Raw genomic sequence first — 23,574 nt, 5'->3', positions numbered from 1 at the left:
TTTGAATCCTTTTTAGCAATTTCTTCTAGTATTTCTAAATAACATATTTATATTGATTTCTTGATTTTTCTATTTTAGAAATTATCCACAATTACCTACAATGGAAGATGAGAACTTAGTTCACTAAGCGTGAACACCTACTTTTTAAGGGCCATGTGGATACAGCTGTTAGAGGAAAGAAGGTATGTTTTCTGAAGATTCCTCCCAACTGGCAAGAGTCTATCAATCAATGATCAAATTAGATAACTAATACTCCCACCAAGGCCCCTTCCTTATACCTTTTTTCTGATGCCCTATTATAAGATCTTGCCTAGATGCAGTTATTTCAAGTGTTCACAAGAGCTGGAGAATAGTACAATTCAGGAGTGCTGAAGAAATTCACAAATGTCAACACTTTCTGATTTCTCTTATGGCTCGATATGTGCTACAAAATAATTGCCCTACCAATTCTCACATACCAATGTGGCTGGCTACAGTTAAGGCCACATGGTATACTCTGTTAAGAGCAGATACTGAGATTGGGAGGAAGAATTCAGAGGTTTAAAGGTCTGGAACAAATATTCTCCCTACTTTCCATGTATTTCACTTTGAGCATTTTATTATCATCGTCTCATTTGATTATGACAACTCTGTGAAACAGGTATTACTACCCCCATTTCACAGCTGAGGACATTAAGGCTCAGAGAGGAGAAGTAACTTGAGCAAGGGCACAGAGCTGGGAATGAAAGCTGATTTCGAACGCTACCCCACAGTCTATGCTATTTCCACCATACAACAATGTTCTCTTCATAGGCAGGCTGGGAAAACACAGCTTGGCAAGTTGTCACAATTCTTAGGAACTTCTAAAACAACTAGAGATGAGGAGAGAGCCTTTGTACGGGCCTCAGGGCGTTATAAAGTTGCATTTTAGGGTATACTAGGCATGGCATCAGGACTACAGAGACTAAGAATCATCCTTGACTGGCTCTTTCTAATTAAAGAACTCAGACAGACTTAGAGCACTAGAGAGGAAGAGGTGGCCAATGAGACCCAGCTCTCAGACATCTCGCTCACTTCTGGACCAGTGCCCACCCCTGCCCTCGTGGACCCCCACCATCTGTCCCTCTCCAAGGGCAGGGAAACGCAATGGGCTTGTATTGTTTCCCTGCCCCACGATATCACCCAAGGCCATGCTGGCCCACTCACTGCCTTCAGCCAGTCCCTACCAGTGTGAAGCTCTTGGGTGAGGCTGCCCAGCGCTTGACTGTGGTGAGTGGCCACTCCTGCAGCACTTCCTTGGTCTTTTCATCCACGCGCATCACCGAGTCCTTGGTGATCCCCAGCAGGCGAGGCACCAGTTTGTTCTTGCCTTTCATCTTTTCCTGAAACAGGAGGTACCAAGAGTCAGTGCTCTTCCTCTGAATACATCTGATTTTTCCAAGTTATCAGTGATTTCGTGATGTTTTACCTACGGTCAACCTACAACACTGTGTTTTGAAAACCGGCAGGGCTATCGGAAAACCAGAATTTTAAGACTAGATAAATGACTCATAAATTAAAGGAATGGAAGCTAAAACAGAGCCATCAGAAGACTGGAAGGATCCACAAAGGCACACTTCCTGGAGAGAGATACTGTCCAGGAGGGCAGGTTGCTCCAAAAACAGAGATTGTGACAGAAAAAAGATATGCAGAGAAAAAGAAGTTAAAGTGAACTCCAAATATTATCACTCCCAGTAGCCACCTCAGTGAGTAACAAAAAAGGGTTAATGTGGAATTTAAATACGGCACTTTAGCTGTTTAGAATTAACTACAACTGCCAGAGTAGCATCTTCTCAATACTAAACACAGCCTTTTTTTTTTTTTTTCATAATCACTGAAATATATTTCCATTTGGGTTCTTCATTTTGGTATTTTTTATGTGTATCTACTGACCCTTAAAATATTTTATGATTAGTTTTAATAAGTTTTTAAAGAAACAGTCATCATGCCTATTAAAATAATGAATCCCTACCTCACACTCATGCCACAAGAAATCCAAAAAAGGTAAATCATTTAGGAAGAACACACAGTTGGATATTTTTGTGATTTCTCAGGGGGAAATGACTTCTTAGCACAAAAGCTAACATAAAAAAATAACTAAAGGAAAAGATTAATAGCTTTAACTATAAAATATATGGACTTTGATACATTTTTTTAAAAAAGAAAGAGAGAGTGGGAGAAAAAGAAAGAGACCTCACCATAAAGAAATTAAAAGGCAAATGACTGGGGAATAAATATCTACAACAAATAGTATGATAAAAGATTTAATACACTTCATATACTAAAGGTTATCATAAATCATCAAACATAAGTGGTAAAGAACACGAACAGAAAATGTTTAAATAAGTAACTAGATAATAAGCAATAAGATAAATTTTCATGTATATGTAATAGTTTTTTAAAAAACTTAATACTCAATTAAAGAAGGTATGAAGGGGGACCACTACTCGTGGGCATTTAAAATAGCAAAGGCTTTATGGAAGAAAAGCTTTAAAATTCAAAGCTTTAAGATTCAAAGCTTTAAAAATGTTTCTACTTTTAACCCAACTTGCTTTTCAAAACTTATTCAAAAAGAACTTATAAATGTGTATAAAGATTATGCTGCAAGAATGATCAACTAGAGTTTATCACAGTGAAAAACTAGAAATAACCAACAAAGTTCAACCACAAGAGATATGATAAATAAATTATGGTACATCCAAATAATAGACTACAACTCTTAAAAATCATATTATAGGAAAACAAGTGGATTCATAACAAAAATTCATTCACATTAAAAAATTAAAAAGTCGACTGTACAACATGATCTTACATGAAATAAAATTTTAAATAGAATTTTCAGAAAATTCATTATATGACAAAATGGTGCCAATGATCATCTCGTACAATTTGTATTTTTTCACGTGCTTTCCCTTTTTCGAAAAACTTAATACACGTTCCTATTGTTGTCAGGAGAAAAACAAACTTTTCAAACAATATCTGCAGAAACCTAGCAATGCCCAAACCACTATTACCAGAGGAATACATATATAAATTAGCACAAAGTACGCAAGTATACACGGGTGTGTGTACAAGGAGACAGGCACTTAAAACAAGCCAGGAGTGTGACAGATACTTAAAAATCATTATCCATTAATTTTCAGAGCATCACCCAAATGCTGGCGGCGGTGGCATCAGCATCATGCCAGTCTTGAAATGAAGGAACCAGCGACTTGCCCACGGCAAACAGTAGTAAGTGATAAAGCCAGGATTAGAACACAGATTTCAGCAGCTCAAAAACATCTCTGACTTCAAAAAAGATTGTCTACCACAGTATACTACTTCTGATGGAAGCAATTAGAGAAAAGGCAAGAACACTCCTCCCAGCCCCTGTGGGCAGTTCATAAACCGTCAAACAGTGAAGGTCACGGCACACCTCCAGTTTCCTCCCAAGAGGAGGAGATAAAGGCATTAGGAATCTGTGTGGGTGTCTGAGGAGGGGAATATGGCACTGTAAGGACCTCCGAGTTAGGAAAAACTCAGAGAAGAGTCAGATCCTTTGTGGAGAGGCCATTTCCACCAGGGGTGATATCAGCGCAGGGTGGACCATGCCAGTACACATCACTTGGCTTCAGGAGCCACAAAGATTTACGTGGAGAGGTTCCAAGCGGCTAGTTTAGTCACACAGGGTTGGTACCAGCCCAGCTGCTGGCACCAGGAAGGGGATCAGAAATAAAATATGGTTTGCAGCTGTTTCCTTCCTCCTTTCAAATCTGTACTTCCCCAGTGAGGGGCTTTGGGGTGAGGGAATACAGGATAGTGATGGATTGCCCTGACTCCTGTCGAGATGGTTCTGGCCTGGGAGAGGAAACCAGAGTGAACAAGCAAACAACTTACAGTGGGCATTCCATTAGAAGGTCACGACTACGGGGGAAGGGTATATAAGGAACTCAGAAAATACTGTCACTCAGCAACAGAGACCACCATCAAGGGACACAATTAATTCAGTGCCTACCCGCAAAATGCAGAGCAGCTGGAGAAAGTTAAAACAGCGAGGGGCTCGGCTCTGTGCTAGTGATATAAGGGGCTCCCCTGACAGAGGACCTGCCTTAGACCCTCAGTGGCAGACCTGTATGATAGAAGGTCCAGAGGCAATAAGGGTCCCCCTTCCTCTCCAAATCTCGAATCTCAGTCCACTCTACACGTCTCCTTTCCAGTCTTCCAACTACAGACACCAGCATCCTTTATCTCCAGGAGAAGCAATTAGGCTAGGCAGGATGCAGTGAAGACCCGTCTCTCTCATGCAGACACACGCAGACTGTGGGTGTGAGTTTGCCAGCTACCTAGCAACTTCTCTCTCGAGGCAGTCCTCATCAGGTTGGTTTTGTTTTGAGGATGTGTCGCGCTCACATGACTTACAGGCAGGAGAAGGTATGTATTTTACCAAGGAAAGTCAGGATCTACTAATAAGCCCTGCCGCTCCTCTTTCAAGCACATCTCAACCATTACTGTGGGTTCGGTCCTGGCAGCTGGCTGTTATCAATCCTGCTCAGCCTCGGGCTCTTCTCACAGGTGTGTATATTGGCTGATTCTGACATCACCTGTGCCTTACATCAGATTCGGACTTGGGTGGAGGGATGCCAGTGGGCTAAGCGTTGGGCATGCTTTGGCTCTAAGCCCAACTTCAATGTGGCCTAAGCCTGTGATCCAGCTGTGCTCACCAGAGTTCTCTACTGGCTTCCTGCCAAAGTGCTGCCTTGTGTGCTTTGTTGTGTCATCAGTATGCTTTTTACTTTTAGGAGCACGGCAGAAAGGGATGGCTGCTCCAAAGCAAAATGGTGCTAAAGACCCTGTTCATTAGCCATTTCTCTGCCTAAAACAACTGGCAATCCATGTTGATTTAATTCATGATTCTGAGATGCTCTGAATGCCCTCTGTGATGTTTTTACATTTGAGGGGAGAAGAGGCTCAGCTCCCAAGGTATCTAACCTTCAAGGCTCTGGTTGTGGTTGCAGGGAAGGTTAAAGGCAAGTTTATAACTCAGAAGGTTTCCACAAGGGTTTCCGGGAAAGAAACAAGATTCTTTGCAAGTCATGGGAAATGCCTTACCGTTCCTTATGGGGTTCTGAAAAACTTATCAAGATAAACTGCAAAAGATTTCAATGAAAGAGGAAGACTGTAGATGTTTACAGCTCCCATTTATTGAGATCATTTGTGCAACAGTCCCCTTTTCTATATGACGTCCTTTAACCTCACAAAAACTCAGCACTCTAGGTGAGCAAGCTGAACTTTAGAGATGGAAGGTAAAGTAACTTATCGAAGGTCAAACTAAGTGGCAAAGCCAGAATTCCAAACCCAGGTCCCAGGTCTTTCTTTTCGAAGGATATGTTCTTAGCCACTGAGAACACTGCCACATAACAGGCTTATTACAGACATCCTCTCTATTGGGGTCAGCAAACTATGGCAGGTACTAAATGCAGTTTTCTGCTCTCCCCGGCACCTCTTTTTTGGCCTGAGAGCTAAGAGTGAATTTTCTATTTTCAAATGGTTGAAAAAAAAAATTAAGAGTAATAATACTTCATGAAACGTGAAAATTATATGAAACTGAAATTTCACAATCCATAAATAAAGCTTTACAGAAACACACCATGCTCATTTATTTATATATTGCCTACTGATTTCAGGATACGAGCACAGAGATGAGTGGTTCGACTAGCAAAGGCTAAGATATTGACTACCTGGGCCCTTTACTAAAAAGTTTGCCAACCCCTGCTCTGTATCATGAACTCTAAAAGCTAATGGAAAGTTGGAGGACTCAAGGGCCAGGAATTAGGGAATTGTGAAGAGGGTTAAGGAGTTGGGATAACCTAGAATGTATCAAATATCCCTACATTCCAGCTACTACATTTTTTTACATACATTACCTCACTTAATCTTCATTAGAGCTCTGTAAAGAATTACCATTCCCATTTTTCACATGAAGAAATTGAGGTTTCAGAAGGTTAAGGATGTCTCTCCAAGTCACGAGTTTCTGTCATTTCTCACATAGGCAATATTGCATCAAGAATTCTAGGCCAGTCTTTCCGACTCCAACACCCAAGCACTTTCTCTTATAACAATATAAAATACAGTATGAAGTACCCTTGAACCACATGGGTTTGAACCAGGTGAGTCCACTTCTTTTCAATAGCTAATACTATAGAACTACATGATCCATACAGGTTGAATCCACAAATGTGGAACCGTGAATACAGACAAACTGCAGGTACAGAGGGCCAACTGTAAGTTATACGCGGATTTTGGACCGCGCAAAGGGTCGATGCCCGCTAATCCCCATGTTGTTCAAGGCTCAACTGCATAATGCTCTGAATATTAGGACAAGATGTACACAGATACAGAGGAAAATATGATGGAAGGACCTATAAACATATCAAACTAGTTCTCTCACAATATATACTGATCTGAAGGCCATGTGGTATGATTAAGTGTGTTTAATATCAATATTTACATTTTATAAATTATGATTTCATTGACTTATTTAATTTAGGATTTCAAATAGTCTATCTAAGTAGTGAATTAATCACTTTTAACGTACTTCTTAAATTATGCCAATGAACTTCCTTCACAATTTAATGGTATGTTCAGATTGGGGGGTCTAGAGAAATCTGTTACTTATGCCTTTAAAACACATACTGTCCCTTACCCAAACAATTTTGTGTGTGTATGTGCTATTCTGTGTGTGATGTCTTTTAACCATATATTCTAAATGGTTGCACTTATTTATACACACACAGGTTATTTCATGCTGCTGACATATGTGTTGTAAATTTACCTGCTCTATTCACTGAATTTAAAAATAAACCTAAAAATTAAAATGACTGTATATTGTTATAACATGTATAAGGATCTGCACACTGAAAATTACAAAATGTTGATGAAAGAAATCAAAGAGGATCTACTATCATGTTTATGGATTGAAAAACTCAACATAGTTAAGTTATCAATTCTCCCCCAATTGATCTATAAATTCAATGCAGTGCCTATCAAAATCCCAGCTAAGTTTTTTGTAGATACAGACAACCTTGTTCTAAAGTGTTCATGGAAAGGCAAAGGACCTAAATTAGCTAAAACAATTTCGAAAAAGAAGAAAAAAGTAAAGAGAATCATTCAACTTGATGTTAACGCTTACTATATAGCTAAAGTGATCAGGACAGTGTGATTATCAGTGGAAGGACCAACACAAATCAATAGAACAGAATAGAAATAGAAATAGATTCATAGCAATGTATTCAAATGAATTTTGACAAGGATACAGAAAAAATCCAGTGGAGGAAGGATAGCCCTTTCAAAAAACAGTGCTGGGGCAACTGGACATCCATAGGCCAAAAATGAACCTTGACCTAAAAACCTCACATCTTATACAAAACAAACTCAAGTGGGGACTTCCCTGGTGGTCCAGTGGTTAACAATCCACCTTCCAATGCAGAGGACGTGGGTGCAACCCCTGATCAAGGAACTAAGATCCCACATGCCGCGGGGCAACTAAGCCCGCACACCGCAACTACTGAGCCAGCCCCCTCTGGAGCCCAAGTGCCACAACTAGAGAGAAGCCCGCACGCCACAAGAAAGATCCTGCGTGCCGTAATTAAGATGCGATGCAGCCAAAAAAAAAAAAAAATTAAAATTAAACAAAACAAACTCAAATGGACCATGGACCTAAATGTAAAATGTAAAACTGTAGAACATTTAGAACTAAACACAGGAGAAAATCTTCGGAGCCTAGAGTTAGACCTCTCAGACGTAACATTTAAAGCAAGATCCATAAAAGTAAAAAATGATAAAACGCCCATCTTCAAAATTAAGAACCTGTATTCTGTAAGACCTTGTCAAGAGGATAAAAAGACAAGTTACAGACTATGAGAAAATATTCACAAATCACATTTAACCTAGGATATATAAAGAACTCTTAAAACTCAAGAGTAAGAAAAAAAATCTAATTAGAAAGTTGGTCAAATAAAACATGAACAGACATTTCACTGAAGAGGATATACAGATGGCAAATAAGCACAGGAAAAGATGTTCAAAATCATTAGCCATCAGGGAAATGCAAATTAAAACTGCAATAAGATATCATAAAACATCTATCAGAAAGGTTAAAATAAAAAACAATGATAACACCAAATGCTGAAGAGGATGATAAGAAACTGGATCACTCATATTTTGCTGGTAAGAATGCCAAATGGTACAGTCACTCTGGAAAACAGTCTGGCTGTTTGTTATAGCGCTAAGTGTGTTCTTACCATATGGTTCAGCAATTGTACTCTTGGGCGTTTAGCCCAATGAAATGAACACTTCATTCTCACAAAAACCTATATACAAATATTTATAGCAGCTTTATTCAGAATAGGCACAAACTAGAAACAACCCAAATGTCCTTCAGTGATAAATGGCTAAACAAACTGGTACTTCCATACTATGGAATACTATTTGGCAATAAAAAGCAATGGACTACTGACACACATTATGACTTGTAGAGATCTCAAGGGAATTCTACTAAATGAAAAAAACCCTCAAAAATTTATGTATCATATGATTCCGTTTATGTAGTACTTTTGAAATAACAAAATTATTGAGACAGACAATAAATCAGTGGTTGCTAGGGGGTACAGAGACCAGGGGAAGGGAGTAGGGTGTGAGGAGAAACAGGAAGGGGTGGGACGTGTGTATGGCCATAAAAGGGTAGCACGAGGTATTCTCTATGGATTAGAGTTCAATATCTTGACTACAGTGGTGGTAACATAAACCTACACATGACAAAAACTGCATAGAACACACACACGCACACACACACACACACAAATGAGTACATACAGAACATGAAATGTGATTAACGTCTATGAACTGTACCAAGTCGATTTCCTGGTTGTGACATTGTACTATAGTTACCATTGAGGGAAACGATGAAAAGGGTATTATTATTTATTTTTACAACGTTATTGAGATATAATTCACATACCATACAATAGACCTATTTAAAGTATCTAATTCAGTGGATTTTAGTATATTTACAGATATGTGCAACTATCACCACAATTTTAAAACATTTTCATCACCTCAAAAAAGAAAAATCCTGTACCATTAGCTATTACTCACATAGGTCCGCTGATCCCACCCCACTCTTAAGTAGCCACTAATCTACTTTCTGTCTCTATGGATTTGCCATTCTGGACATTCTATATCAATGGAATCTTGTGACAGGCTTCTTTCACTTCACATAACATTTCCAAAATTCATCCATGCCTGTAGCATGGAGCAGTACACTTCATTTCTTTTTATGACCAAATAATATTGCACCTTATGGATATACCACATTTTGTTCATCCATTCATCAGCTGATGAACATGTGGGTTTTTTCCACATTTTTGCTAAATGCAGCTATACACTTTCAGGTACAAGTTTTTCTGTGGACATGTGCTTTGAATTCTCTTGGGCACATGTACCGAGGAGTAGAACTACTAGGTCATATGGTATCTCTATGTTTAATAATTGAGGAAGTGCCAGACTCTTCTCTAAGGGGGCTGCACCATTTTACATTCCTAGCAGCAGTATATGAGGGCTCCAGTTTCCCGACATCCTCACCCATACTTGTTACTCTGACATTTTGATTCTCTGAATTATTTTTCCAACTTCCTGTGAATCTATCATTATTTCAAAGTACATAGTTAAAAATATGATTCTGTTTATCTTTGTTAAAAGACAAACCATCATAGCAAAGAGTAATAATAATGTTTCCATTTCCTAAAGTTATGCATTTAAAAAATTTTTTTTATGTCTTACCACACTTCCTATAACTTCCAAAACAATGTTAAAGGGTAACTTGTTCTGATCCCAATTTTTATAGATTTCTCTCTAGCACTTCTCTGTTGAGTAGCATGCTGATGATAGGTTTAAAACATTCTACCCTGTTGAGGAAGTACACTTTTATTCCAGCATTTTATGGAAATTTTTATAATGAGTACCTGAATTTTATCAAACACCTTAGTGGCTTTATCACTTATCAAATGATCACATGATGCCATCTTTTCCAGCTTTATTTAGATATAACTGACATAGAACATTATGTAAGTTTAAGGTGTGCAATATGATTTGATATATGTATATATTGAGAAATGATTACCACAGTAAGGTTAACACATCCTTCACCTCACAAAATTACCTTTTTGTAGTTGCTATGATGAGGACATTTAAGATTTACACTCTTAGCAAGAATATTAAAAGCAACAAATAATATACAAGGGAATTACCATAAGGCTATCCATTGATTTTTTTCAGCAGAAAAAATCTGCAGGCCAGAAGGGAGTGGCAGGACATACTTAAAGTGATGAAAGAGAAAAATCTACAACGAAGAATACTCTACCCAGCAGGGCTCTCATTCACATTTGATGGAGAAATCAAAAGCTTTATGGACAAGCAAAAGCTAAAAGAATTCAGCACCACCAAACCAGCTTTAAAACAAATGCTAAAGGAACTTCTCTAGGTAGAAAAGGCCACAATTAGAAATAAGAAAGTCGTGAAATGGAAAAGCTCACTGGTAAAGGCAAACATACAATAAAGGTAGGAAATCATCTACACACAAAGCTAGTAGGGAGGACAAAAACAGTAAAATCATCTGTATCCACAATAAGCAGTTAAGGGATACACAAAAGAATTAGATGTAAAATATAATATCAAAAACAGTAATCGTGAGGGGAGGAGAGTACAAATGCAGGGTATCTAAAATGCATTTGAAATTAAGAGATGAGCAACTTAAAACAAGCAGGTATATACATACACTGCTATACAGAAACCTCACGGTAACTGCAAGACAAAAATCTATAATAGATATACACATAAAAAAGAAAAAGGAAGCCAAACCTAACACTAAAGATAGTCATCAAATCACAAGAGAAGAGAACCAAAGAAGGGGAAAAGAAGACCTACAAAAACAAACCCAAAACAATTAACAAAATGGCAATAGGAATATACATATTGGTAATTACCTGAAATGCAAACAGACTAAATGCTCCAGCCAAAAGACACCGACTGGCTGAATGGATAACAAAACAGGACCTGTATATCCTGCCTACAAGAGACTCACTTCAGATCTAGAGACACATACAGACTGACAATGAGGGGATGGAAAGAGGTATTCTAAGCAAATGGAAATCAAAAGAAAGCTGGAGTAGCAACACTTAGACAAAACAGACTTTAAAATAAAGACTCTTACAAGAGACAAAGAAGGACATTACATAATAATCAAAGGATCAAATCAAGAAGAAAATACAATTGTAAATATATATGCACCCAACATAAGAGCACCTCAGTATAAAAGGCAAATGTTAACACATATAAAAGGAGAAATTGACAATAACACAATAATACTGGGGGACTTTAACACCCCACTTATATCAATGGACAGATCATCCAGACAGAAAATCAATAAGGAGACACAGGCCTGAAATGACACACTAGACCAAATGGACTTAATTGATATTTACAGAGCACTCCATCCAAAAGCAGTAGAACATACATTCTTTTCAACTGCACATGGAACATTCTCCAGGATAGATCACATGCTGGGCCACAAAGTGAACCTCAGTAAATTTAAGAAAATGGAAATTATATCAAGCATCTTTTCTGACCACAACACTATGAGGCTAGAAATTAACTGTAAGGAAAAAACTGCAAAAAATACAAACATGTGGAAGCTGAATAATATGCTACTAAACAACCAATGGATCACTGAAGAAATCAAAGAGGAAATTAAAAAATACCAAGAGACAAATGAAAACGAAAACACAACACTCCAAAAAAGTTATTAAAAAAATTTTTAATAAAAAATAAAAAAAATTTACTCCCTTAGCAACTCGCAAGTATGTAATACAGTACTGTTAACTATAGTCGCCATGCTGTACGTTAGTTCCTCAAAAGGTATTCCTCTTAAAACTGCAAGTTGGTGTGCTTTGACCGACATTTACTCATTTCCCCACCCCAGCAACCACGAATCTACTGTTTTTGTGACTTTGGCTTTTGAAAATTCCACGTATACGTCAGATCATACAGTATTTGTCTTTCTCTGATTTATTTCACTTAGCATAATGCCCTGAAGTTTCTTTTTATTTATTTATTTATTAATTAACATCTTTATTGGAGTATAATTGCTTTACAGTGGTGTGTTAGTTTCTGCTTTATAACAAAGTGAATCAGTTATACCTATACATATGTCCCCATATCTCTTCCCGACCTCAAATTTCATCCATGTTGTTGCAAATGGCAGGAATTTCTCTTTTATGGTTGAATAATATTCCACCGTATTTACCTACCACGTTTTCTTTATCTATTCATCTGCTGGTGGATACTTAGATTGTTTCCATATCTTGGTTATTGTAAATAATGGTTCAAAGAACAGAGGAGTACAGATATCTCTTTGAGCTTGTGATTTCAATTCCTTCAGATATATATCCAGAAGTGGGATTGCTGGATCATATGGCAGTTCTAGTTTTAAATTTTTGAGGATCCTCCACACTGTTCACCACAGCAGCTGTACCAATTTACATTTCTACCAACAGTGCACAAGGACTCTCTTCTCTCCACATCCTTGCTAACCCTTGTTATTCCTTGTCTTTTTTTTATAACAGGGGTGAGGTGATAGCTCCTTGTGGCTTTGATCTGTATTTACCTGATGTTAGTGATGCCGAGTACCTTTCCATGTACCTCACGGCTATCTGAATATCCTCTTTGGAAAAATGTCTACTCATGTCCTTTGCCCATTTTAATTGGATTATTTGGGGGTATTTTTGTTGTTGTTGTTTGCTATGGAGTTATAAAGAATTGCTTATATATTTTGGGTATAAACCCCTTACCAGATACATGGTTTGCAAATATTTTCTCCTTTCTGTAGGTTGCCTTTTTCTTTTGTTGTTTCTTTTGATGTGCACAAGTTTTTTAGTTTGATGTAGTTCAACTTGTTTGCGTTTGCTTTTGTTGCTTGTGCTTTTGACGTCATATCCAAAAAATCATTGCCTAGAACCCTGTCAAGGAGTTTACCACCTATGTTTTCTTCTAGGATTTTTACAGTTTTATGGCTTACACTTAAGTCCTTAATCCATTTTGAGTGAATTGTTGTGAATGATGTAAGAAAGAGGACCAGTTTCATTGAATCTATAGATGGCTTTGAATAGTATGGACATTTTAATAATTTTAATTCTTCCAATCCAAGAACACAGGATATCTGTTCATTTACTTCTTTGATTTCTTTCATCACTGTTCTTTTTTTTTTTTTTTTTTTTTTGTGGTATGTGGGCCTCTCACTGTTGTGGCCTCTCCCGTTGCGGAGCACAGGCTCGGCATGTGGGATCTTCCTGGACCGGGGCACGAACCCGCGTCCCCTGCATCGGCAGGCGGACTACCAACCATTGCGCCACGAGGGAAGCCCTCATCACTGTTTTAATGTTTTCATCATATACATCTTTCACTTCCTTGGCTTAACTTATTCCTAAGTATTTTACTGTTTTTGATGCTATTGTGAATGAGACTGTTTTCTATATTTATTTTCTAGATAGTTCAGTGCATATGATGTCACCTTATTTGACCTGCTCTGATTTATTAGATATATTAACTCATAATATTGCATTATTCCTGAATTTACTTTTAAAATAGGGCAAACTATGATCAAATAAACTCTATCAAAATCAACTTAAAAATAAAATGTACACTAAATAAGACCACTGAGCAAAAAATTGAAATGAGCAGTGTACTCACTTTTATAGTGACAAAAAATAAAAGTAATGAAAAACAAAATGTGAATGTCTAACATGTATATGAAAGCTGTCAGTGCTGCCTACCTCCTGACCCTGACCTTCCTTCGAAGAGATGTAATTTTTAAAAAATGAAAAGGAAGAAAGGAAGGGAGGAAAGGAAGAAGGAAGGAAATTTGCATTACTTTCTTACTTTGCCTTAAACACTTCTGTAAAAGAAGAGTTTTCATTTGACCAAAACTGCAAGACCTTGCAATAACCATAGCATCTGTGTTTTACCTCTAATTATGCTACTAGCCATGGACAGATTCTTCCCAGGCCCTAAATTATATGTGGAGAACAAATTTCTCTTTTCTGGAACTTGCTATTCAATGTCTCTTTTTAATTACATGCAGACTGCTGTGTGCTATGTATTTTCCTAAATTTACTGACCTTTACGCACAACACTGAAACTGACTCTATGTGAAGTTTGATGGTATTAATAGAAAACAATATGAATTTGAAAGATAAATTTCATATATGAAGGACTAGAGAAAAACTCAAACCCACACAACCATGGAAAATGATACCAGTATCATTGGAGATGCTGAAAACGACTTAATCTTTGTGAGGTATTAGAACTCATCAGAATAATAAATGAAAAGCCGGGACTTCCTGGTGGCGCAATGGTTAAGAATCCGCCTGCCAGTGCAGGGGACACGGGTTCAAGCCCTGGTCAGGGAAGATCCCACATGCCACGGAGCAACTAAGCCTGTGCGCCACAACTACTGAGCCTGCGCTCTAGAGCCTGCACTCTAGAGCCCGCGAGCCACAACTACTGAGCCCACATGCCACAACTACCGAGCCCACATGCCACAACTACGGAAGCCCGCGCACCTAGAGCCCCTGCTCTGCAACAAGAGAAGCCACTGCAATGAGAAGCCCGCGCACCGCAACAAAGAGTAGCCCCTGCTCGCTGCAACTAGAGAAAGCCCGCGCACAACAACGAAGACCATAAATAAATAAATAAATAAATAAATAAATTTTTTAAAAAAATGAAAAGCAGACTTTTCTTCTAAAACAAGCAGATCTAACCATGTACTCATGGTGGGGATGTAGGGGTGGGTAGGATAATGAAAGTAGGTGAGCACATATCAAATGGGGCCACCCTAGGTAAGTCAGCATAGCCCACTGCTTGGGAATACAGGCTTTTAAGTCAGAGAGACCTGAATTCAAGTCCTAATCCTACAGTTACGAGGCTTATGGTCCCAGCTGAGTCATTGATCTTTCTGGCCTTGATTCTCATTTATAAAAAGAAGATAATAGCAGTAATTCTGCCATTGGGATGCTGACAGATTTGAATAAGACACGCCTGACATATAATTGTTTACTGTTACTATTGTCATTATTAATATTGGGAAATTACCTAGTCATTACCTAGAATACCACCATCAGCACCATTCAAAAACTGATTGATAGTTTAAAACACACTGAAATGAAAAATTCAATTTCTAAATTATTTTTCTTAAAAACAAAGTGATTCACCTATGCTTTCTTTATTTGCAAGGGACCCAGCATTTTCTGGTATAAAGCTGAGAGCTGTTTGGCTGAAATAACTAATCAGCATTAAACATACACCTTTTTTCCATATAATATCTTTTACTTCTCTTGGCCCCAAATGAAGCAGCTTCCTCCAATGAGGACTGGAGTCAAGAAAAGCATCCATATGCCCAAACATTCTAGTAGACAGCAAAACTTCTTTCTTTTCCAGTTCTTTTTAGCTGTGGGAATAGACACCTCCTTAAACCACCCTGTCACTGACCTTCCAACTTCATTCCCTAGAAGCAGCTGCAACACAGCTGGTAACACTCCCCTGGGCCTTAAGCAGCACAAGAAAGTTCATCACATGGTAGAGCTTTCTCCAGGGTGAAGAGCAAGAGACAGGAGACCCAGAGTCACAGCAAAGCAAGTGGAAATAATGAAACCTATCAGAGGGATGACTACAAGAGAGTACGTGAGGTTAGGATATGAAAACGGGAAAGGAAGCTACTGGGAGGGCTTCTTAGTGAATTCAAGAACACACCCTCTGCTTGCTCACAGGTTGAATTTCAAAGATCCACCTCTGTCCCTCTAGTAATCAGGCCAGCAATTCCTGTGAAAACAGATCTGAAGGCCACAGAAAATCCCAAGACCCATCTAAAAGGATACAAATTCAGTACCATAACTACCACATGAATTTGATTTGGCCTGCAGTGGTCAACAACCTTCACTTAGTCCAGTGCACTCTGGAAGATCTTAAGTGAAACATTCTCAGGGGAAAGTGCTAGCAATTGAAAGTAAAGGTACTCCTTCAGGGACTTTATAGCAGTGACTGAGAGCAGAGCCAAGACACAGCTGTCCTGAGGCCTGCAGGCAGCCAAGCTCACTCACCAGCCTCACAGCTCTTACACCTCATGTCTGTCCCACAGCTCAACTCAGGTCACCACTGCCCAGATGCTCCATGTGCAAATGCTAGGGGTCTAGAGATGACAATCAAGGTTAACAGCAAACCCTTTAACAAAAGAGGTGGCAGAGGCAAACGCCCCCTCCATCACGCTCAACTCACCTTCACCAGGAAGAAGGACACACCGTACGTCCGGAGAGACCGGGCGAGTTTGACATACTTGACCTTGGCTTCTATCTCGTTCATCTCTCCACAGTTCTTGTGCTCCTACAAACGTGACAGCGGCAGGGACCAGTTACTGCAGCTCTGACAGCAGGTGGACTTTGTGAGAGGTGTTATTCCACATGGCCTCTATGCCTTTGTGGATGCATGTCCCTGCTGACCAAGGGTCAGAGCACACAGAAAGTGCTAATGCACAGTTTCTTAACTAGAACGTGAACCCAAATTCCTTATAGATTTCACAGTTATATGCAACAATTCATGCACATGCAGCACGGCAAGAACAGGGTCCATAATTGTAACCAAATTTTCAAAGGGCTCCACGTTCCGAAAGGTTCAGGACCAACACATCAAAGGAGAACTAGAAAAATGTTCTCGTCCTGAATTCTAACATCCAGGCAAAAGATAAAGTTTTCCAAAGAGCAGGATATATAAATGCCTGGATATCTCAGTGTGTGCAAACAATACTGGATTTAAAAAAAAAATGTTTTTATACACATGAAATTTATCTCTTCCAATTTATATTTACATTTCATTGCCAAAACACTTTGGTATTTTGGATTCACTAGAGTGAGTGTTTCCTGGCAAAGCTGATGACAGGGCTTTTTTTTACTGGTTGCCTACAATAGATAACTTTCTGAATTTTAGAATAAACCTGGATTTTAAAAAGACACCAGTTCCCAAATTCTGAGGTTCAAAAAACAAATCTCAGGATTAAAAAAGGCTTCTTGAAGTGTCTGCCTCAGTGCATTTTAATGGCAAATTGCCTTGTTTCAATGCTTCCAAGATAACGTCTCTGAAATTAAATGTATGCACATTTTTCCCAGAAGGGCTAAGGAGCCTTTAGCAAGAAGGTATGGATTAAGATAATAAATCTGCCCAAAGTAGAACTGTCAGCTTCTTTACTCTGGAGTCACAAATCATTTATTATATAAGCAGAGTACATGCATGGGGTATGAAACTATCGTGCAGAGGCCCCTCTTGGACTAATAAATGAGGATAGGCTTTGTGGATGCATGAGGAGAATAATAAAGTGAGGAGAATAATAAAGTTCTGAACATTTCCAGTACCTGAAATATTCTCTTTTCAGCTCCTCTCTGCTTGATGTATTCTTTGGGCAGGAATTCCTTTAGACTGAGAGAGAGAGAATAAAAAAAAGGTAAGGCATTTATCATACTCTATGTTGAGGAGGAAAGAAAAGAAACTTTTCATAAAACTCACAGTTAAGTCCCTAACTCTCAGTATTTTATGGTATAATTAATAACAGACAGCCATATCCCACAATGCTCTTCAATAAGATGCAAATATAAAACCAGTCTGATAAAAAGGGTCAAACATATTCAAGAAGAAAGACTGTCCAGGATATACTGTAAAATGACAAAGTAAAGCACCCAAGAGTGTACAGTATGCTAACCTTCGTGATAAAGGGAGGAAAATATCCTCCATTTTGTACTGTTAATATGTATTTTAAAAAACATTAGAAGGATAAATCTAGTACTAATATAAATGATTCTTAATGGAAAGAAGGAAAAAACAGGGACAAGGGAACAAGAATGGAAATTAAACCTCTTAATTTTCCTTGTACTATAGTCTTCACTTTTGAACCAAATGAAATCACAAATGGGTAAAATGCAACACCTAAAAATCTAAAGCAAATTGAAACAAATGAACCTAACAGTGTATGGAACCAACAGCCTAACTTTGAAAAACAGTCTTTTGACAATACCCATCCCCAGTGAGATATATCTTAAAGATAAAATGGACCACAGTAGACTTGTTAAATATTGATATCATTATTTCAAAACTAATATCTACTCTTCCCCCTAAATATATACACACACACACTATAAAATTAGTATATTACATTATCTAAGTAGGTAGATATTATATATAATTAGGATAAAGTAAATAAGTAATTGTTAGTTGTTAGAAATCAATATTCGTAGCATGAAATAAATAAAGCAAAAGAAGTGAAATGAAAACCCTGCAATCTTTCATCTGAATGCAAATATTGATCTGAATGTCTGATTCATTTTTCTTTTTCTGAAAAAATTTTCTACTTGTGTCCACTGCAGAGGCTAAGGGCAAGGACAACCGGGTGGCAATGAGCACCCCCAGTGCATCAGCCAGGTGGTCTTCCAACACCATTTCCCACTAAGAGGAATCCAGGATCCTTGGAGAAATGACTGATTCTAGCTTTGGGACAGGAGATGTATAAAATGTTCCTGGGGCTTCTTGTGCCTGAGGATCAAGGAATTTATCAAAATGACATTGGACTGACATCAAGGGATAACCGATGGCCAAACATGGGGTGATTTTTAAAACCTCATACAAAAGAAGAGAGGACAGGGCTTCCCTGGTGGCGCAGTGGTTGAGAGTCCGCCTGCCGATGCAGGGGACACCGGTTCGTGCCCCGGTCCGGGAAGGTCCCACATGAAGCGGAGCAGCTGGGCCCGTGAGCCATGGCCGCTGAGCCTGCGTGTCTGGAGCCTGTGCTCCGCAACGGGAGACGCCACAACAGTGAGAGGCCCACATACCGCAAAAAAAAAAAAAAAAAAGAAGAGAGGACAGAACAATGTGCTCACTGACCAACTTCAACAATAATCACTCATAGCCATTCATGACTCATCTACTCCCTTACCCACATGCCCTCTCATGGATTATTTGAAGCAAACCCCAGACATCATATAATTAATTTCATGTGAGGGGCAATTTGAGCATCAGAAAGAATGAAGACTGCAATTGGTCAAAACACAGGTACATAAAATTCAATAAAGATTCTTTGAAATAATCATTGATCACCTTAAGATGTTGCTAGGGCACCAGCTCATATCGAAAATTGATAAAGGAAAAGAAACAAAGCTAATAAATGCAGAAGGAAAAATAGAATTCCACAATCATCATTTTACAACTCTTAATGAAATAGCCAATAGATCAAAACAAGCATGAGTGGCTGCTAAAACCAATAAGTAACAAGTTAATGGGGGACTTTATAACAGAAGGATCAGTCTGATCCAAACCCAATGATCAATTTTAAATGCGAGTGGGATAACCACACAGCATATGCCTTCTGACTGATGTAACAGTACCATACTTCCATACTGTATACTTCCACCTATACTTCCTAGGTGGAAGTATACAGTACCACCTAGGAAGTATTCTTGGCGATAGAGAAAAGATAAGTAAATATATAACTGAATATGAATTTCATTAAGAGTCTAAATATAAATCTAAGTTTACAAAAAAAGAAAAAAAACCCTAATAGTTTAAAAAGCTGATAGTTTAAAAAAGAGAGAGAGAGAGAGGAACATGGTAAGTGACACTACCAAGATCCAATGAGCCAAATCCCATCATTGTAAATATTATACAAATAACCCAGGTTTTCCACAAATAAATGGCTTGCTGGTAGAGGTGCAAAAGATGACACACAGATTAGAATCAGAATGACACACAACACCAGCAGCCATCAGAAAAACACAAAGAAAAACCACAACAGCGTACCAGTGCATACTCAGTAGGACACTACAGTAAAAGAGAGACAGGAAGGCGTGTTGGCGAGGTTACGGAGAATTTGGAACCTTCACACACTGCTAGTGGGAATGTAAAATGGAGCAGCTGTTGTGGAAAACAATTTGGTAGTTCCTCAAAAGATTAAACAGCAATTCTACTCCTAGGCATATATCTAGGAAAAGTAAAAACATATGTCCACATAAACATTTGTACGTGAGTGTTCATAGTAGTTTTATTCATAATAGCCAAAAGGTGGAAACAACTCAAATGTCCATCAACTGACGAGTGGATGAATAAAATGTAGTTTAGCCATACAATGTAACTTTATTTGGCAATAAAAAGGCATTAAGCGTGATACATGCAACAATATGGAAACACTGTGCAAAGTGAAAGAAGCCCATCACAAAGGACCACAAACTGTATGATTCTATTTATATGAAGCATCCAGTATAGTCAAATCTATAGAGGCAGATAGGACTAGAGGTTGCAAAGGCTGAGGAAGGGAGAGGGGAACCTGGGGAATGACTGTTAATGGACACAGGGCTTATTGTAGGAGGGAAACAAATGTTCTAAAATTAGATTGTGGTAATGGCTGCACAATCTTGTGAATACACGAAAAAACGCTGAAATATAAATTTTAAACGGGCCAATTGTATGGTAGGCAAACTCCATCTCAATAAAGCTGTTTTTTAAAAAAGATAAACACCAACCACTACAGGCCTTGTTTGGACCCTGATATTAACAAAGTATAAAATGACATTTTTAATACAATGCAGGGGAGAATTTAACACAGACTGGGTATTAGATGTGATTAAAGAATTGCTTCTAATTTTGTTTGGTATTAGGGTGGATTTGCAGTTAGGCGGGGTTTTAATTATTTAAAAAAATTTTTTCATTGTCAGAAAAACATACTGAAGTACTGATAGGCGAAATGGTATGCCATCTTGGATTTGCTTTCAATACTCCAGCCAAAAAAGGGGGTGGGTCAGGTCCAGGTTCTGGCTACATTATGCCTTGAATCATGATAGCTCTTCAACCTGCAAACTACATCTGCAGACAAAAATTCTGAGTATATTTTCTGGAATGTCAGGGATCTAGGTTTGAGCACCACCAGAACACTCTGGCCTAATCAAGAGACCCCCACGTCAGTCCGCAGGAAGGAACCTAAGAAACATCTAGGCAGCAGCCCCTTAGATGTTATGACTACTGTTAAGCAACTTCAGGGAAAAAAGGTCTGGTTGAGAGAAGAATGGAAGGCATCAATGTCACAAAAGAGGAAGCTGAGTCACAGAGAGGTCAAGTGACTTAGCTGAGGTCACAGGACTGGATGGGAGCAGGGAGCCTCTGACCTCCAGTCCAAGAGCAGACGCATGTGAACACAGGGCTGTTTCAGGCTCCCCCAGGAACACCCTTAAAATGATAACCAGGAAGCATCCTGAGGGGGCCACTGCTGTGAGCCTCTGGACAGCAGCTCCTATGCCATCAACAAAGGAGACCTTGCAAAGGTTATCAAAAGCACCCAAAGAGGGCCCCATGCCAAGCCCACACACAACGATGACTGCTACTAGGACACCAGAGGGCAGCATCCAGTGGCCAGGCTGGAATATGTTGGGTATTTATGGCAATAAAGTTCTGTGTGGCCACAAGCTGCCCTCAACTCAAACTGCAAACTAACCCTCCCATTCTTTGGAAGGCATTGAACCTCCCACTCTTCAGTAGGTACAGAAACAACTTCCAGAAGCTTGCACCAGAGGTGTGACCCCTGGTGTTGCCAGAGGCGATCTGGGGGGAGTTTAGTGTAAGGTATGTTCAAATAAGAAGTGAGTGTGTGGGTGTGCGTGCACGTGTGGGGTGTATTCTTTCCAGTAAATCGACAACGTGCACAGTGTCAGCAGGGATGCCTGCCAGCCGGCATTTCAGCAGTTCCAGCTCGGTTGTGTTTTTGATTCCCAAACCCAAGTATGGAAGGCTCCTAAGCATCTGCGGCAGACATACAAGCGAAATCTGTCGGCTTTCTCTGAGAAAATGGGTCAGATGGTCAAACCTGATTGGGAATTTTTCTCCTAATGAAGCAAGCTCTGACCAAGCAAAGTCCCTTGCACTGCCAACTTAAACATTCCCACCTTAAAAGGGCAGCCTCCAAACCCTCTGCCAGTCTTGTGCATATCATTTTTTCGGAGTGCAATAATAACAGATCTCCCGTTTTACTAAGACGGCAGACTCGTCAAAGTTCTCACACTCTGAGATCTATGGAAGGTTGAAATCAGCCAAGAGACTCTTCTCTCATGAGCTCTATTTTCACTCTGGCCGAGTCAGTTGCATCTCTTCCCCCATCTATATTTATCTGCATTTGCTCCCCAATCTCGCTGCTGGCTGTATATTACATAATTATGTAATAAACCAATACAGCCCATAAACTGTTAAAATAGTCCAAAAGAGAGCTACTAAATGCTTCCTAATGGTAAATATTTACAAAAAGTTATTGAATTAGATATAAGCGAGACAAATGGAAAATACTGAAAGGAAAAAATAGTGAAAATGTAAAAACAGTCTGTCCTCAGAGTGCTTCATGATCATCTTTATATTCTCTTGCAGATGGTGTGGTTCATCCAACAAAGATAATGTGCAACCTTAACTAGGTGACCCACACCAGGGAAAAACATTGGTCCGGTATCAAAAGATTGGCAAATGAATGCTTAAACTGAAAGTTAAAATATAGGGTTTCAGAGAGGTAGTAGCGTAGATTCTTTACTTTAATTAACTTTGGGGGATTATCCAAGCAACAGTAAACCATGTTGATAGAGGGTTTTCCACTACTAATGGCTGCCGTTTTATTGAAAGGCAAATAATGTTTCAGGTGTTTTACATGCATAAATAGATTAGTTAAACTCTGACAAAAGTCCTTGGAAGAAAATATTCCAATATTCCAGTTTTTTACATATGGAACAGGAGGTTCAGCGATACTAAGTAAGTTGCCCACAATCATAGCCAACAACTTAAGCCTCCTCTGTGGGCTCCAGAGACCATGCTCTTAGCTACTTAGCACCCTGGTCTCTCCAAGCTACCCTCTGATCAAAAGACGTACCATGTGATCAGTATTTGAGAACTTTCAGACAAAGAGAGGAATAAAATAACAGAAACACCCAATCAGATAATGGTAACAATGATCATAGTGGTGGCAGTCAATGTTTTAGAAATGCCAAGAGGCAGTGAAAAAGGGAAGGGGAATTTAATAAACACATCTAGAGGGAGAGGGATCTGGATTCAAATACAGCCATTCACTGAAAACTTCATTTTCTTACATAAATGTAAGCTGCTTCTATAAGTTATTCCAAAAGAGGCATTCTAAAGATGTTCCCTGGTCTGAAAATAAGTACACAAGTTCATGGGAGGCAGCCATGATTTGAGGAAAGGTTAACTGCTTCTCATCTGTCCCAGAACTGTCACCTAGTAGTCACACCACCACGGGCAACTCACCACCTCTCTAAGCTGATCTTATCACCTGAAAAGCAGATAGGATTCCTACCTAGGAATGGTTTTGCTCATATGAACCGAAAGCAATGGCTTGCCCCCTCATTCTTGGGGAATGAGGGCATCAATATGAACACACAAACAAAGCAGTGAAGAGCA

General features: G+C 39.0%; 1 protein-coding gene across 3 annotated transcripts in view; it reads right to left on the bottom strand.

Moving 5' to 3' along the window:
- TLN2 (talin 2) overlaps positions 1-23,574 on the bottom strand; it is a 450,475-nt gene that overhangs the window by 158,361 nt on the left and 268,540 nt on the right. For all 3 annotated transcript variants that reach the window (XM_082647306.1, XM_082647308.1, XM_082647307.1), the window contains 3 exons: positions 17,505-17,568; positions 16,378-16,482; positions 1,206-1,361 (listed from right to left, as the gene is read on the bottom strand). In XM_082647306.1, coding sequence (XP_082503432.1) covers positions 1,206-1,361; positions 16,378-16,482; positions 17,505-17,568 — 325 coding nt within the window. The remainder of the gene's footprint in view (positions 1-1,205; positions 1,362-16,377; positions 16,483-17,504; positions 17,569-23,574) is intronic.

The sequence above is a fragment of the Grampus griseus genome, assembly GCF_964374135.1.
Source record: "Grampus griseus genome assembly, chromosome: 2".
Taxonomy (NCBI): Eukaryota; Metazoa; Chordata; class Mammalia; order Artiodactyla; family Delphinidae; genus Grampus; species Grampus griseus.
This window is presented reverse-complemented; position numbering and strand designations above follow the sequence as displayed.